General features: G+C 36.9%; 1 protein-coding gene across 8 annotated transcripts in view; it reads left to right on the top strand.

Annotated features, from left to right (window-relative positions):
• Positions 1–17,258, top strand: part of KDM6A (lysine demethylase 6A) — a 212,931-nt gene extending 195,673 nt beyond the window's left edge. For all 8 annotated transcript variants that reach the window (XM_047714914.1, XM_047714912.1, XM_047714918.1 and 5 more), the window contains 3 exons: positions 11,963–12,089; positions 14,542–14,712; positions 15,862–17,258. In XM_047714914.1, coding sequence (XP_047570870.1) covers positions 11,963–12,089; positions 14,542–14,712; positions 15,862–15,891 — 328 coding nt within the window. In that variant the 3' untranslated portion in view covers positions 15,892–17,258. The remainder of the gene's footprint in view (positions 1–11,962; positions 12,090–14,541; positions 14,713–15,861) is intronic.
• The last annotated feature ends 207 nt before the right edge of the window (positions 17,259–17,465 follow it).

Below are 17,465 nucleotides of genomic sequence, written 5' to 3'. Positions count from 1 at the left end.
AAAAAAGAATTCTGCTCCCAGCTGGAGTTGTCATGAGATGTGATTAGCAAGCCCTTTCTGTCCTCACACTGATTGAAATGTTCACTATAAATATAAATTCAGACCCCTAAGCTTTGCTTTATAAACATCCCTCTTAAAACATAATCATTCAGCTGTTAACCAAAAACGTACTTTTCACCAGCCAACATTGTGCCTTTTCTTTCATTTGTACTTTCCATAATTTAATGAATATTTGCTGATTGTATACACGACTCTAGGGTAGGCACTGAGAGGGTATATGTTTGTCTGTGTGTATCTGGTGTGTAGGTCTTGTCTTGAAGTAAAAGTGCATATAAATAGATACATTGAAAGAAATACAGCAACAGATCCCACAGGATACTTCCCAGCTCCATGGAATCAGAAGAGTCTGTGTATTCTGGGAAGCAGGTAATTGATGTAAAGGGTAAAGATGTGGAGGCAGTGAAAGGAAAGAGGACAGAGGAATACCACCTAAAGCCAGTTTAAGACCAGACTGTCATGCCATCAGGAAGATGCTTCAGTTCGTCTATAAAGTAACGCATACCCTGTCTGCTTCAGTCCCGCACAGTCACATATTCCTCTGGTGAGGGAATGAATCTCTTTTCCTCACTTGAGCACCGGGTGAAATTGTTGGCTTATGAGGAGAGGCCCTGTTGTGCTACTACAGTCACACTCGGCATGGTCAGGCTGCCGACCCGGTGCGAGGCTCGGGGGAGCTCTCCTCCTGCCCAGAGCACCAGCAAGTGCGTACTCACGCCAGGTCATCTTTTCTTGCTCTTCTGTCCCCAGCACCTGCCTCTCTGGCTCCTCTCTCCTGACTTCTTCCCTACTGGGTATTTGCATGATCTTAAACCCATATATGATATGACTCTGTTAACGTATGTGGTGGTACATTCTAGCTTGAGGACAATGTGTGTGAGGAGTAGTAGAACAGGGTGGAGTTGTAGAAGTTCTTTGTGGCAGATAGTGCATTGCGTACCAAACATAAGTCTATTCTGTTAGAGAGCTTTTGATGGGTTTTTAACTAATATGATCTAATTTGGGATTTATAAAGTTCTTTCTAGCAGTTCAATAAACAGAATAAGATTTTGGATGGTAAGAGAAATGAGTGAATCAAAGATAGTTTGGGTTTTCAAGTCTGGGTTCTACGTGGTTTCAGTAATAATGCTAGTTAATAAATTGATTTGGGGGTGGCACGCCTGGGTGGCTTAGTTGGTTAAGTGTCCAATTCTTGATACCAGCTCAGGTCAAGATCTCAGGGTTGTGAGATCAAGCCTCTTATTGGACTCTGTGCTCAGATCTGCTTAAGATTCTCTCCTCCTCCCTCCGCACCCCTCTCCCCACCAATCACATGCTCTCTGTCTAAAAATATATGTAAAAATAAAAAGAAATTGAGTTTGGTACTTAACTGAGCACTAAGAAAAGTGCTTCCCAGACTGTATCTGAGTTCTACCTCTCAGCAACCCAGCGTCGCCCAGGTGGTTAGAGCCAGGATTAAATGCTCAGAGCTGTCTTGTATGGAAGCTACTTGTATGTATCTTTGACACAGGACTTCATTTAGGGGTTGTGGCAAGTTTGAGTAGCCAATAAAATAGTTGGATAGAGCTGTTTAGTGGAAGTTGTACAAAATACAGAACTCTAGAGAGCAGAGTTAGAGCTGGCAGACTAGAGGGTCTTCTGTCTAGCCATTTGTGATTGCCTTGAAAGAAGGGGGGTAGGGAGTTGGCCACAGAGCTTAGAGAAATACTTCTATTTAAGAAAAGCAAATAGTGAACCAAATGAAGGTCAGAAGATAGCATGGGGAATGTATTATTACAGAATAGAAGGGGTCTTTTTCCACAAGCTCAGCTTTGCTGTAAAATTGTACCCACATCATTGCTTTGGTCTTCAAGCCTAGTATCTTGCCAACGAAGGAAGTGGTATTGGTTTTTCCTAGCTTGCGAGCTATACCAATTCTTAAGTCATGGTTCTTCCTTGCTATTTATTTCCTTGGCCAGAGTCATTGTCTTCATCTCCTGTCCACTCCACCATCCATAGCAATTTGGCTTTCTACCTTAAATATGCTCCAGGCAGTTCTCTTGGTGAGGTTACCAGTGACCAACTAAGCTAAACATACTAAAGGCACAAATGCAAACTTTCTTTAAAATCTCCCATTTGTACCTCAGATCTGACCCCCACTTAACCTTGTCAGCCCACAACCCAATACTGCATTTAGATGTGTGCTCAAATTTTCCATTATTTTTGCTACTCTATTTTGTAATTTTTACACTGCCCCCCTTTTTTCTCCTTGTTTGAGTTATCTTTAAGTAAGGCATTAACTCAGTATATATTGAACATGTGAATTGTAGGCTATTTTAAAAGAAAAAAATTACCAGCTCCATGTAAGAAGTGGAATGGAGAAGATATATATACAAAATAGTCCTCTTCCTTAACTCCTGAATTACTGTTTTTAGTTCTAAATACTGTGAATCAACCATGTGTAAATTTTTGGGTCTTCATAATTAAGTATTAATCAGAAACAACGTAAATGAAATTTACCTTGTGCCTTCACATCCACTCACACATTCAGCTCCACCCAGTTCTTTTCATGCTTTCATATTTGTTTCATATTTATTGTGAACTGAGTTTGTGGTGTGATACTATGCTGAGGGAGAAAGGGACTTGATCACTTCTCAGGCCACTTATAATAAATGGGGAAATAGTGAATTAAAATACGGGATCTTTGCTTATGAAGATACTGGTTTTTAAAATGGGGGAATACAGAGGAAGGCTCTTCTGAGAGAGGGGAACATTAAGGAAAGGCCTCACAGAAGCAGTAGTATGTACCTCCATAGTCCATTATCCTGAACCCCATAGGCCAAATGTGGTTTGGTATCCAGAATTCTTCGGGTTTAGAAAAGAAATACAGTGCATATATATTTTGTCCTTCTAGTGAGGTCTATGGCAGTATCCTAGAATCAAACACATTAATATTTCTGCAGTAAAACACAGTCACCGTTATGAGATAAGCAAAAACTAGAAAAAGCCACAGGTCAAGTTTCAGCACCAAGTGAGTTTATGCAAAATTTATGAAAAATTTGTGGGAGTGTAGTAATAGATCATGTACCTATGTTGGCACCGAGTGATTTAATAATGGGAGAGCAATGTTCTCTCCTGTTGCCCCCCTGCTAATTCCTCATTATCATTTTGAGAACGAATTACCTGTTATTACCTGTTGTTATTTCAACAAGTCAACATTACTCTTGATTTTTTTTCTTTGCACTTCCCAGGTTCAAACTGGGTCTTTCAGAGTCCTGCAGTTCCATTAAGTACTTTATCTGAGTAAATCATGTGGTAATCGTTCAATTTCTACATCCTAGTTGTTTTACTAAAATACACTAATTTTCATTCTCTGCTTCACGTTCTTCCAAGTACTTTTTGCATTGGCATGAGTCAAAAGAATATTCATTATCTTGATTATTACTTCCTTCATTTTATAATGCAGTAACCTTGACTTAAAAAGTTAACAGCCTAACTCCTTAGAAGAATTTTAGTGGAAGCTCAGGGAGTAACTTTCTCTTTTGATTTCCTTTAACTGTCTAAATGAACATGGACTTTATTCCATATACCCCCATATGTTATAAGCAAACTTCGTTTCTCCTTCTTTAGCCAAACTTTTAAGTGTCTTTTTAGGTTTAAGCCCTACTTTGTTCATATTAGTTGAAGAGTATAGATTTAAACTTAGGATGCTAATAATTTCAGGTAGACTTCACATTGGCAGCAGCCACCAGTGGGAAGCCTTGAGAATTTTAAATTTTTTTTAGGAGTGCCTGGGTGACTCAGTTAAGCATCCAACTCTTATTTTGGCTCAGGTCATGATCCTTTGGGTTTTGAAATGGAGTCCGGAGGTCGGTTCTGTGCTGGGCATGGAGCCTGCATAAGATTGTCTCTCTCTCTCTCTGCTCTCCTCCCACTCCTAGCATGCTTGCATACTCGCTCGCTCTCTCTTAAAAAAAAATAAAAAGAATTTTAAATCTTTTTAATAATGATCAAATTTGCATGTTAGATCACTTGGTAGCAAGATTCAGCAATAAATGGAAGGCAGAAGATTTGGAAGAATAAATGAGAAGGTAGTTGACGCAGTTCAGATAAGAGGAGGGACAAAGGTTAGAGGGTGATTGGGTGGTGGAGGTGAGAGAGAAGTCTGCCAGTGGGGCTTTTCCTTGGGTAGGCAGTGGGACATTTATACTTGTTGATGAACTGGGGGTAATAGAAGAAGAGAGGAAATGTTGTAGGTGTGGGGAGTGATTACCAGCTTGGCAGACGTCAGACATGCAGAACTTGAATTCCTCCTGTGATGTTGTAATGGGGATCTCTGTTAAGTAGCCAGATGACTGCATGGCTCTATTGCTGTGAAAAGGAGTCTGGTACACACATTTGTAGCTTTCACCTGGCTGGCAGGTAACCCTCCTAAGGTGCTGGCTGTTAAGTTTTCTGAACCATTAGCTATTTTAAAAATAGAACAATGCCTATACAAAGAAATGAATTAAGAAAGACTATCTAAATGTAAAGCTACTGACCTTTAACTCATTGAACTGTGACATTTTTTCCATATGAATACCCTATTCTCCTTTAAAATATATCAGATTTGCATTTAATGCATTGCTTCATGCCCCCACTCCCAAACTTGTTTATACTTTTCCTCCAACTTTTTATTTTGTAATTTTAAAAATCTACCAAAAGTGAAAGACTAGTACTGTAAATGCCCATATAACCTCACCTGGAGTCGTCAGATAGGTTTTTGTCACATTTACTTAGCAGTCTCCACATAGGCATATGCACACACTTTTTGGGCTGAGCCATATGAAAAAGTAATTTGCAAACATTATGACATGACCCGAAATGCTTCAACCTGCATCTCTTAAGAATAAAGATATTCTTGTGTAACCACAGTACTGTTTAACACATGTAAAAAAATGTGAAATTCAGTAGTAATTAGCTAATGAACAGTCTACATTTGAAATTCCCCAACTATGCAAAAATGCATTTTTGTAGCTTTTATCTCTCCCTGCACCACCAGCCCCTGTGATGCTCACACTGAATTCAGTATTTAATTATTGTGTCTTCAGTCTCTTTGAAATCTAAGTCTTTTTACATGATTTTTTTTCCTTCTTTTCTTTTCTTTTCTCTTCTCTTCTTCTCTTTGCTTTGCTTTGCTTTTCTTTTGTAGGACGGCATACCTCTGTTTCATACAGAGTTCCACATTCTGGATTTGTTTTCTCAAAATTTTATTTGGGTTGTACATTTTTGAGAACTATTGAACATACTTTAAGTAAATGCCTATCCTGCTCCAGTATAAACTATGTCATAGGTATTTTCATTAGTAGGTCTTGAGTGAATGAAGTTTTATTAAAATAGGCACTTTAAAACCTAAAATTGAGGGTGGGAAGATTATTGATGCTGATTATCCATCTTCATCATAGTATACAGTTTTTACTCTCTGGTTTTAATTTTAAACTAGTTGAGCTAAGAGAAACCTCATTCTTCGAAAATTCTTGATTCCCATTTTCAGATATTTGAGGTGCATTGCTGTGGCCTACATTTTCTCCCTGTATAGTGCTCAGTCTCTTTTTAACTTCACTTTCATAAGACTCATATATTCGTTATGTTTTAGCATTGAAATATTCCTTTTAACAGGACCCTTGAAAAGGAATCAAATGATAGTGTAGCAAGTAAGCTCTGGAGACTCGTGGTACTGATTAGATTTCCCTGTAGATAACAGGCTTTCACAATAACTTAGATTCCTTTAGATGCAGTTGAATGGTTTAATCTCAATAGTAGATAAGGCGAAGTCCAACAAATATGGTATAAATTGCTGCAATCATGTTGGGCTGTTAGCAAGTTAATGTAATGATAGTATGTTTTCCTAATACGTTGGAAACTGGTTCCTTCACCACCTACTTTGTTAGTTCCACTTAAATTGCTGTGATGGTAAGTAGTTCAGTACATTTTCAAATGTCAAAAACGGAATGCCAAATACCCATTTTCCTCTGAAAAATTCAATGTTAGGAAGTCTCAGATTTAGGAGGAGCATATCAGATAGTATGCTGAGGAGTAGAAGGTTAATTTTCAGAATATACATTCTCTTATCAATCTCCCTGTAATCTGCTGAGTTAATATACATTCTAAATACACTAATACCTTATAAGCCAGTACTGGAAAATAAATTTTCTAAAATTTCAGAAGTATCAAGTCCATTGAAAACCATTCCCCACAAACTTAAGTTATTGTCATATCATTTTGTCATACTTTTGACCACTTACAATGCACTCTTTTAAGATCTGTTTTTAAATGTGCCATTTTATATGCACAGTATTAATGCTTTATACTTCTCTGTGCCTTTCATGTATATGTGATCATTATATGTTTGTTATTTTCTTTTCCTTTGTAATTTTCCTAAGTCGTAGGCTCTATGCTATTTGATATTTCAGTGAGGTATTATTACAGGCAGGGCAGCACTGTGTAGCTGTTGGGAGTCCAGTCTGCCTTCAGATCTCAGCTGCTCCATTTGTTGGTAGTGGGGACCATGCGCAAATCACCAAACTTACTAGCCTTTGTTTCCTTTCCTGAGAAAAGGGACTAATAATGGTATCTTTCTCATACACCTTGTGTAAGTATTATATGTGTCTTAGCATAGAGGAAGCACTCAGTAAATGATAGCTATTATAATTATTAATACTAATATTAGTTCTAGAAACCTCAGTCACCTTCTATTTTTCAGGTATAATATTCATGGACCTAGGGCAGTGGTTCTCAATTGTGGGTAGCTTGGTCTCCCCTGACCCCCCTTCCTCAGGGCACATAGGGCAGTGGCAAGATTTGAACGGGAGGGGTACTGTGGATATTTTGTGGGTAGAAGTTACAGGTACTGCTAAGCATCCCACCCTGCACAGGACAACCCCTCAAAACAACAAATTTCCCCGTCAAGATAACAGTAGTGCCTCCAGTGAGAAATCCTGACGTCATGGGATATGGACTTAACACCTTTTAAATAATCTGTCCTATGTTCTTTTTGGTATAATTATTATACTTTTAGTTGGCATTCATTGCACAATTTTTTTCAGATTAAAAAAAACTCGGTTTAGTAATTATTTTTTAACACAGTTTAAGAATTTGACATGTTGAATTTAAATACTGATCACTAATTGCCAGACAGTAATCTAAGCATTTTATATAACACCTGTAATTCTCATAATAGCAGTAATAGTTGTCCTCTTTTTGCAGTGAGGAAACTGAGGCACAGAGAATATGAAGTATGTGTGGAGCTGGGATTTGAACCCAAGCAATCTAGCTCTAGAATCTGCTCTTATCTCCCCGCTGAAGCTTGCTTTCTATAGTCTCTTAAAGGCTTTTATTATAAAAATGTGATTCATGAAGTTGGTATAATACTAATGTCTATTGAAGAATAATGCTATAAATTTTAGATGTTGTTTCCAATTTCATCACTTATGAAGTAAGAGGTTTGCACTGGTTCTTACTTCCTGATCATAAAATCAGCAGAGACTCTTGCTAAAATAGATTTCTAGTCTCTGTTCCTAACAGGTAAATTCAGAGCTCTATGAGAAGAACCCTGGAAATCTCTCTCACAGTGGCCTAGATGAATCCTCTGATCAAGCAAGCCCCTGACATCTTAGACTAGATTAGAGCTCTTAAAACTAACAACATCTTTGTTTTCCCTTTTTTGGTACATATTATAGATTATTACCCTATTTACATAATAAAACCTTTATCATAAGCACAGAGGTTTTGGATATACTATAAAGCAAATTATTCATTATTAACTCCCTTTTCCCTTTGATTCTCATTTGTTAATGGATAAATGAGGTATACTCCAGCTCTGTGGTAATGTCCAGTTGGCCTAATAATTGATTAAGAGGGTATGGCCATGAAGACCACTCCATAGTTAGTATAGATCCTAATGCTATTGTCCTGAGGCTGGGTCTTCTGAAACACCATTGGGTTAAATATGCAGTGCTTTATGAGAACACTGAACAAACAAAATCTAAAAGTTCTAAAACTCTGCATCCTCATGGGTAACATTTGCTTTCATGCTTGATCTTTCCATCCAAGAGTTTAAAATTCTTAACTCATTTTATCATTGACTGAGACCTTGATTTTCAGCCATGTGGTTGGTTTCAATGAAACTGTTAGATGTCTTACTGACATTTAGACACTCACTGTTGTAGGGGTATGAAACCCTGGTGACAGGTGGCAAGTGTGTTTCAGGGGCTTACATGTTGGCTCACTTTTCCTGGATGGCTCTTTAGTAAGAGAGATTGGTCAAGGAAGGGCACCTCTTGGTGTGCTTCAATTTGTACCCCATCTGCTGCTTAGTGGCTAAGATTGTTACCATAAAGACTTGTTGTATCAAGTTTAACCCATGTTTCATCTGTCTCCACACTGGTGTTTGAGAACTAACTTTGGGAACTTAGTTAAGTTGCCTCTGGAATGTCTGAGTAGTCCCCAGTGTTATCTTCACTTCGACATAGTATACTAGCTTTATTCCCTTATTCTCCTACCCCAGAAACATCCCAAGATTAAAATCTTGTAGCAACAGTTGTTTGTTCCCTGAATAATCCCCATACTAGCTTTATTCATGGCATTCCTGCTGCCTGGAATATGCCTTCCTCCCACCTCTCCTTCTCGCTCACATCTAAATTGACAGCTTCTTTATGAAATTCTGTGATTTCCCATCTCCCCTCAGTGGAAGGTGAACTTCTTCCTTTTAGCATTCATGGTATTACTTTATCTTTTGCCCAATGTATTGATTTATGATATTATTCATAATTATTTGTCCTGTTATCTTCAGTTTCCTTATTCTGCTATTCCAAGTATATTTGCATTTCCATCCCCTGTGTAAAGCTGTTTTACTAAAATTCCATCCCTCTTGAGGTTCCATCTTTGCAGATGGGTTTTTGGGTGGATTAGATTCTACTGTATAACATGCCCTCAATCAGCCTCTTTGTTGTGGTTTTCTTCCAAGCCAGAGCTGTCTTTAATATCCCCTGCCTTTTTGTGTAGTCTTTCATCCACACAGCTAAACACAGGGTCCTGAAACCAGACTGATCTTAAAAGTCACAGAATTTCCTGCTTTTCTAGCTCCTAAAATCATTTCTGACCCTGTTCCTAAAATGCATTTGTTAAAAACAGCATCTTCTATCCTCTACATTTTTATACTTTTTGCTAGTGATTTATTATTTTGTTTTGAATAAGTTGCATTTTTAATTGCTGTAAGATAAATTTATTAAAATTCAGTAAAACTAAAGGGAAGAGGAAATGGCAGCAGTGATTTTGTTTGACTCTTAGTTTTTAGCTCTTCAGTACACTCAGCTGTTGTCCTCACGTAAAACCAAGGCCTAAAAGCAGAACCAGATGACTGTTAAGTCCTGAATAGTATCTGTGTCTTCCCTAGGCATCCTTTCCCCAAATGTTTTTATTTTCTATTTATTTTTCTCTACCCTTCAGTTGAATCACATCCTCTAGGACAGGCTTATTGCTGTGGTCTCCAAAAGAGCCTCTCTCTCTCTCTCAATTCTCCTTCTGTTCCAACTGCTACCTTTTGGAAATGGGAAGAAACAAAAAATTTTACTGTTAAGGAAAAAAACCAAAGGGCAAGGGGGAAACCGCAGTTTGGTTATTTGTTGTCAGACCACATTAGTTGGACTGAAGATTTTTTAAGATTCCAGTATCTCACAAAATAAAAATTCTGGAGCTGTGATCCCAGAAGCAGCATATTCATGGCTTAGTATTTACTCTTAATGTAACTCTGGCTCTAACCCTTTATTGTTTGTAGGAAAAAAATACATACTGATTGCCTTCTTCTGGATAAAACTACCAAACGAGCTATAAGTTATAAACTACATCTAACTGCCAAAGTAGCCCATAGCATTGGAGATAAAACTTCATTCGCTGAGTAGAGTGGAGTAATGCTCCCCAGAACCACAAAACCAGACTGTGCTGATAGAGCTTCAAGAATCTCATCTTCTAAAGAGACGAGGGGGATCAGGCAGGTAAAAAGAGACCAGAAAGAAGAGTACAGTGTGAGCTAGTGAGGGGAGGCTTAACATTTTGTTTTCCCAAACCCCTAGCCCAGCCACTTAAAAAAATTAGCTTCATAACATCAGGCAAATTGAGCTTACCTGAGCCCTAGTTTGCTCATTGGTAAGATATGGAGATAAGAGTGGCAGACAGGGCTGTTGAGAGGTCTGCATGGCATAACATGTCTGAAGCACCTCATACCATGCCTCCTGTTTCTTACTTTTAATTATTCATGTACTTTATTTGTTATTTTATTATTTTTCTTTGTTTGCTCACACGAGAGCGTAGTGGAGTGTGCAAATCTTCCAAAGGTACCTGCAAAGTTTTAGGCATTATTTTCCTATGAAAGAGACCTTGTTTTGAAGCCCGGCTTGGCAAACTTGTTTAGTAAGATCAGTGACATCAGAGGTGAATTGTGTGTGACACAGGAAAGGGGAAAGGGAGGAGCAGGTACTGTTCAGGAGTTGGTGGCATAGTGTCGAGTTCTGTCTCCTCGCTCTTCTTTTTGCCATGATCTGACTTTCTGCTTGCTACCTCCCCTGACACGTCTCCTCCCAAACACAGCTGTCCTGTGTTTGACTTGCAAACCACAGGTCTGAAGCATTATTTTGCTTTTAAATAAGTTAAACACAAGAATTGCTAAGGCCAGATTAAGAGCGAAGTTCTTTGACTATGATACTGAAAAGATCTGCTTTTTAACTGTAAAGTTGCTATTGTAAGGTTTGTTACGTAAATTAACAGGTTTACATATATATTAGGTCCATATTTTTACATTGGCTTAATTTACATGGGTTCTGATAAGTACCAATACTTTAACCTTGTAACTTAGGAAATAGCAAGGACATATAAATTCAGAGAAATCAAATATGCTGTTATCAAGCTTTAAATTTTACTTGTAAGTAATTGAATGTTTATCTAGCACATACTATATGCCAGGCACTGTCCTAAGCAACAAATAAAACAGACAAAAACTTTGCTCTCAATTAGCAGTCAGTTGCTAAACTCATTTCCTTTTCTTTAGGGTATTTTCGTTGTCTGCATTTTAGAGCTGCAAAGTGCCTTAGAGATCATCTAGTCCAACTTCTCTTTCAAATGGAGAACCTGAGCCACTAATTCACAGGAGAGTAAAAGACACTTTAGCAGACAAGTTCAAGTAATGACAGCAGACTATAGGAAAATCAGCACAAATTGTGAGAATTCAGTATTGTTAGCATCATAAGTATGAATTTAGAAAAGATATGTTATAAGAAGAGTTCACTTGTGTTAATATAAATGAAAGATTCTATATTATCCTCAAGTTAAAATCAAGTGATGTCTTTTTTCCTCTTTAACGCTATAGTGAAACCAATTTTGTGTCATGCTAAATGTATAGTTTTCTGTGTATAGACTCAAACTTTTCAAAAGCAGCTGTACAAGATGATGCTGTTTCTGAGTGTCTAGGTAGTGCTGACAGAAATAATGTGCCTTCCTGCCTTAATAGAATCATAGCAGTTGAGATTTGGAATTTAGACCCCTTATGTCAAGGATGAGGAGATTGACTCGCAAAGAGGTTAAATTGACTTGCCCAAATAAGAGCCAAATCTAGCAACTTCTGTTTAAGCAAGGAGTCAGGTTTTTTATATTAAGATCACTGTATTTTGATATTCAGATATCAATTAATATTCAACTTTAAGTGATACAATTTTGTCATCAGACTTGCTGAGCATTGGCCTTATTTTTAAATAAGAGACTATCCGAGAAATTGACAAAAAAAAAAAAAATTGATGAAGTTGCAGATACTAGAACCAAGTCTCTAGGAGTATATCTTTGATGCTAAAGATCTACAATATTCTGTTGCTGGTCACAAATAATTTTTCCCCCATAATAGGTATTGTCTTCTGAGAACTCTGAAGCAATGTCAGACATTGAGGGAAGCTCTCATTGCTGCAGGAAAAGAGATTATATGGCATGGGCGGACAAAAGAAGAACCAGCGCATTACTGTAGCATTTGTGAGGTAAGTAACTATTGTTGTCCAGCGTTGTTCTATAAAGCCTCTTAACTCTCTACTTTTGGTTTCTCTTTGGCTACTTTTATTTTAAATTTATAAATTTGTAAGTCTATAAAATTTATAAAGAATACTTATACTCCTATCCTGCATCTTACTGAAATTGGCATTATATTCAATCTTGTTATTTTCTTGTTACTTAGCTGTTACATTAAAATTTAGTCTCATGACTTACCATTTCACTAACAGTGAATTTAACTCTAAAAGTAATTATGACAGAGTCATTTATCTGGTAGATGTTTAACAAATGATAATCATCAAGAAGTTTAGTCTTGAGATTTTAAACTGGGAATAATCCAGATGTAAGCTGATGAAAGTAAACTGGGTGTAGTTCAGTATAGCTCCAGGCAGATTAATGCTCAGCCTCTCTGGTGTAGTTCATAGAACATTGGTCAGTCTTCTGTGGCCAAGGCTTGCAAGAGAAGCAGTAACAAATACTAATGTAATACCTGTTCTGAAGGAGCTTACATTCTACTCAGAGAAGACAAATTATAAACAACTAATTGTAATGTACATGGGACTGTGGTGAATGCAACAGAATGAATGGATCTTACTGTTGGGATAACACCGAGGGGGAAAATGACCTAATTTTCACTTCTAGTATTGGCATAAGAATTCCCCAAAGTACTAACATTTGAGTCCATCCTTGAAGGATGAGTATGACTTCAGTGGGCTAAAAAGTGATGAGAATTGGAAGTGGAGCGAATGTTATTATGAGCTGTAGGCATAACATGGGAAATGAAATGGCTTGTTCAGAAAAGGGTAAGTAGTCTGGTATGGCTGGAATACAGACTATACAAATTCAACCTACAAGTCTAGGTGGGAGGAACCTTTACAGAGCATCTCAAATGATTTTAAGGAACTTGATATTTATTCTGAGGTCATTGAAGCCATCAGAAGATGTTGAGCAGGCAGCCATGTTGGATATGTGTTTGAAAGAGAAATGTGATTGGAGAAAATGGAGGTAGGAAGCTGTTGCAGTGGTTTTAAGAAAGATTTGTTATCTTTACGCCTACATGAGATTGCAATGGGAGTATTAAAGAAGGAGAGGAATTTAAAAATATTTAGAAGGTAAAATCCACAATACAGCTCATTACATGGCAGAAGTGAGGGACAGGTCGAAGAATGCTCACAAATTGTCTGGCTCAGGTCACCAGGTTCATGTTGTTGCCTACTGATAGTAATGGTAGAGTCATGAACACTGGGATTTTAATTAACACACTGTTCAAAGAAAATAGGAGGTGATGAGAGGTTTCTGTCATTGAATAAATTCAAGGATACACCAAAGCCAGGGGTATCAGTGATCCATTCCAAACATTGAAATTCTGTATTCAGACATTGACGTTTATTTGAAATGATTGACTCCATCAGCTGTTTTAATGTTGTGCAACCTGCAAAGTTAAATCTTTGAGAGATCAGATAGGTTGTGGTTAGGTTTGTTAAACCTCAGAAAAAAACCGAGATGAATGAATAAACTTTTCAGAATTTCAGAATGACTCCTGTCCCTTAGTGTTATTTTATCCCACCTGAACCATAGCAGCTCATCAGTCTTTCTGTAAAAGGTAGAGGTATTATTTCTAAAATCATGCTATACTCATGCATGTACCTTTTGCTTATACGCCTGTTCCTTAACATGAGGCTTATAGCTGAATACTCACTGTCACTTACCTGTCAGTTTCCTTGTCTGTAGTAAATCAGATTATATTTATTCAGTGAGTGTGTTTTGAGCATAGCTCTGTGCTATGTTTTGGAGGTGCAAAAGTGAGTAAAACATAGTCATCTTTGAGAAGTTCAGTCTATGGGAGAAGACCACTATCCACACCCAGTGCTCTGTGATGAGTACTGTTACAGAGAAGTAAATGGAAAGTGACAATCACTTTCTTCTGATTGTATACCATTGTTTCAGATTTAAAACAAAAACTGGCTGACCTTGATCAACTTTTTTTTTTAAAATATTTTATTTATATTTATTTGACAGAGAAAGAGATCACAAGTAGGGAGACAGGCAGGCAGAGAGAGAGAGAGGGGTAAGCAGGCTCCCTGCTGAGCAGAGAGCCCAATGCGGGGCTCAATCCCAGGACCCTGAGATCATGACCTGAGCCAAAGGCAAAGGCTTAACCCACTGAGCCACCCAGTTGCCCCCTTGATCAACTTTTAAATTAGGCTTTTGCGAGCGGTTGTAAAGGGTTTGTCATTTGCATTACCACTTTGGGTTTGGTGCAAAATAAACCTGGTCTATTAAAGATTCTCAAACATGGCCATGTTTGTGTTAGTACCTACTCTTAACCAGAGATCACTGTCCACAATTCCATGTGAAGTAGAATTCTATGGTTATACTAAAACAGTACAATAAATATATACCATTCTCTCTATTGAACTCTTTCTCTCTTGCATAAAATAGGTGGAGGTTTTTGATCTGCTTTTTGTCACAAATGAGAGCAATTCTCGAAAGACCTACATAGTGCATTGCCAAGATTGTGCACGAAAAACAAGCGGAAACCTGGAAAATTTTGTGGTGCTAGAACAGTATAAAATGGAGGACCTGATGCAAGTCTATGACCAATTTACATTAGTAAGTGAAATCAGCATGTGAGTACATACTTAGCTGGATAGGGAAGCAGCAGTGTTTGTTCTGCCACCTGATAAGTAGGAGGTAATGAAATATTTAAATTTTCCTTTTGCTTGTTAGATACTACATGAGGAAGTACTTATATCATTCCCCTCTCCTTCACTTCCAAGTGTTTATGCCTATAAAATTGGCATATTTCATTTTCAGTTTTCTTGCTGGGTGAGTCCAAGCCTAAACGATGTCACCATAATTACATTTTAAAATCTTTCTGTGCTTTTAGAACACTATCCTATCCTTTATGCCATTTGATATCAGTTGATAAAATGTGTACATAGGGTTAGTAGTGTCCACAAAATGATTCAGTAAGTGTGGTCTTAAATAGACTTCTGCTTTTAGAGCTAATTATATGTATTTAAAATTCTGTCCTTGCCAGAAGTATTAACCTTATGGGAATATTTGATGGAGCTTAACTTCCTAATACATTATATAACCTTATGAAGCTCAGGTATACTTACAAATATTACACAGTTTTTAATTTTAAGCAGCAAATGCTTAGATGGAAGCATTTTACTCTAGCACATCAATAGTTTCATGAATAGAAACACAAATATGATTTATGAATTGTTGATTTCCTCCAATACTTTTCTCTGCATATATGATCAAAAACCGAATTACTGAAATTTAGCTCCTAGTTTCACTTAAGTGGTCTTTAAGATTGCTTCAAGAAGAAGAAAATTATCCGGAATATGTTAAACAAAATATATTATCTCGTTGAGAAAGCTTCTGAAGCCAGTCACTAATGAAATTATAATTGATTTATGAAATCATTTTCCGTAAGCCTTTTTTTTTTTTTTTAAAGCAATCTAAAAAATGGTCAACCTAATAACATCCTAAGAGCTTTTAACTAATGGGGAAGTACAGAAAAATGTGGGCACACTGAGGAGAATAATGGCCTCAGACCCTTAGGAAAATTGGCCACAGGGGAGACAGTAGTTAAGGGAGGTTCTGTGTTGACATTGTGTAGCAGGCTGTTAAACTTTCTTTTGAGAATTGTTCCTTCCCCACCTTCATAAGCAGACTGTGTTTGTAGCCTTGACCTAGGAAATGCTATTAACCATTTGTGTGCCAAAGTAACATACCTTTTATTTTCAGGCTCCTCCATTACCATCCTCCTCATCTTGATATTGTTCCATGGACATTAAGTGAGACCTTTTCTGCTATTCAGGAAGTAACTCAGTTCTGCACCACTGGTTTTTGTAGCTATCTCGTAAGGCTGCTGGCTGAAAACTGTGTCTATGCAACCTTCCAAGTGCGGAGTGTCAACCAACTGGACAGGGGAGAGCACTGCTCCTACTCCAGGACTCTCACAAAGTGATCAGCTGTACTTCAGAAAAAAATAATAAATTCCATGTTTTGTATATATCTGACAAAACTGGCAACATCATACAGACTACTGACTTGAAAACAACCTCTTTTATATTTCTCTATTTCTGGGCTGATGAATTGGTTTTCATCTATCTTTTCCCCTTCAGAATTTTCCTTGGAAAAAAAATACTAGCCTAGCTGGTCATTTCTTTGTAAGGTAGTTAGCAATTTTAAGTCTTTCTTTGGTCAACTTTTTTTTAATGTGAAAAGTTAGGTAAGGAACTTTTTTACTGCTTTTATGTTTTTCTGTCTTGTTTTGAAACCATGACGGTTATTACACTTTTGGTTCCTAAATAAAATGTTTAAAAAATTAACAGCCAAGTCACAAAGATAATGGATTGCACATAGACTAAGGAATAAACTTCAGATTTGTGATTTTTGTTTCTAATCTTGATGTAAATTTACACTATTTATAAATACATATTTATTGCTTGAAAATATTTGTGAATGGAATGCTGTTATTTTTTCCAGATTTACCTGCCATTGAAATTTTAAGGAGTTCTGTAATTTCAAACACTACTCCTATTACATTTTCTATGTGTAAATAAAACTGCTTAGCATTGTACAGAAACTTTTATTAAAATTGTTTAATGTTTAAAGAGTTTTCTATTGTTTGAGTTTTAAAGAGACTTTATGTACAGTGCCCAGTTTTTGTTCATTTTTCAAATCTGATTATATATATTTTATATATACTTATGTCTGTATATATAATATATATAGAAATCTGGATATATATGTATAAAGATTTAGAACTTAAATTTTTCTCGTTTTAAGTTTCAACATCTATGGTAGATTTTTGAGGTGTCTACTGTAAAGTATTGCTTACAAAAGTATGATTATTTTTAAAGAAATATATATGGTATGTATCTTCAAGACCTAAAATGTCAGACTGGTTTATTGTTAAGTTGCATTTACTGCAATGACAGACCAATAAACGATTGCTGCCAAAACATAGTATAATAGTAGAAAACAAATAGTGATTGAACTTAAGATTTTAAAGGGAATGTTACATGGGCTTGATAAATCTTGTACATTGCTAAGTAGAGTTTTATGTGGGAAAAAAAAGGGACGAAGGGCTCTATTTTAGAATGCAAATAAATTAAGAGACTTATTTTTTAATGTTAGGCAATTTTGAAATTTCATGCTTTCCTGCTTGCATGATGTGGTTGGGGTGTTGGGGGGAGAGTCTACAAATCCATATCTGATAAAAATACAGCAAGCTATATTAGCATTAACAAGTCACTTCTAGTTAACAGTAGTATTTCACTTTATAACAATGGTACCTTGCATTTGGCACATACTCTCTTTTTATCACACTGTTCTTTATAAGA

The sequence above is a fragment of the Lutra lutra genome, chromosome X (assembly GCF_902655055.1).
Source record: "Lutra lutra chromosome X, mLutLut1.2, whole genome shotgun sequence".
NCBI classification, from domain to species: Eukaryota; Metazoa; Chordata; class Mammalia; order Carnivora; family Mustelidae; genus Lutra; species Lutra lutra.
This window is presented reverse-complemented; position numbering and strand designations above follow the sequence as displayed.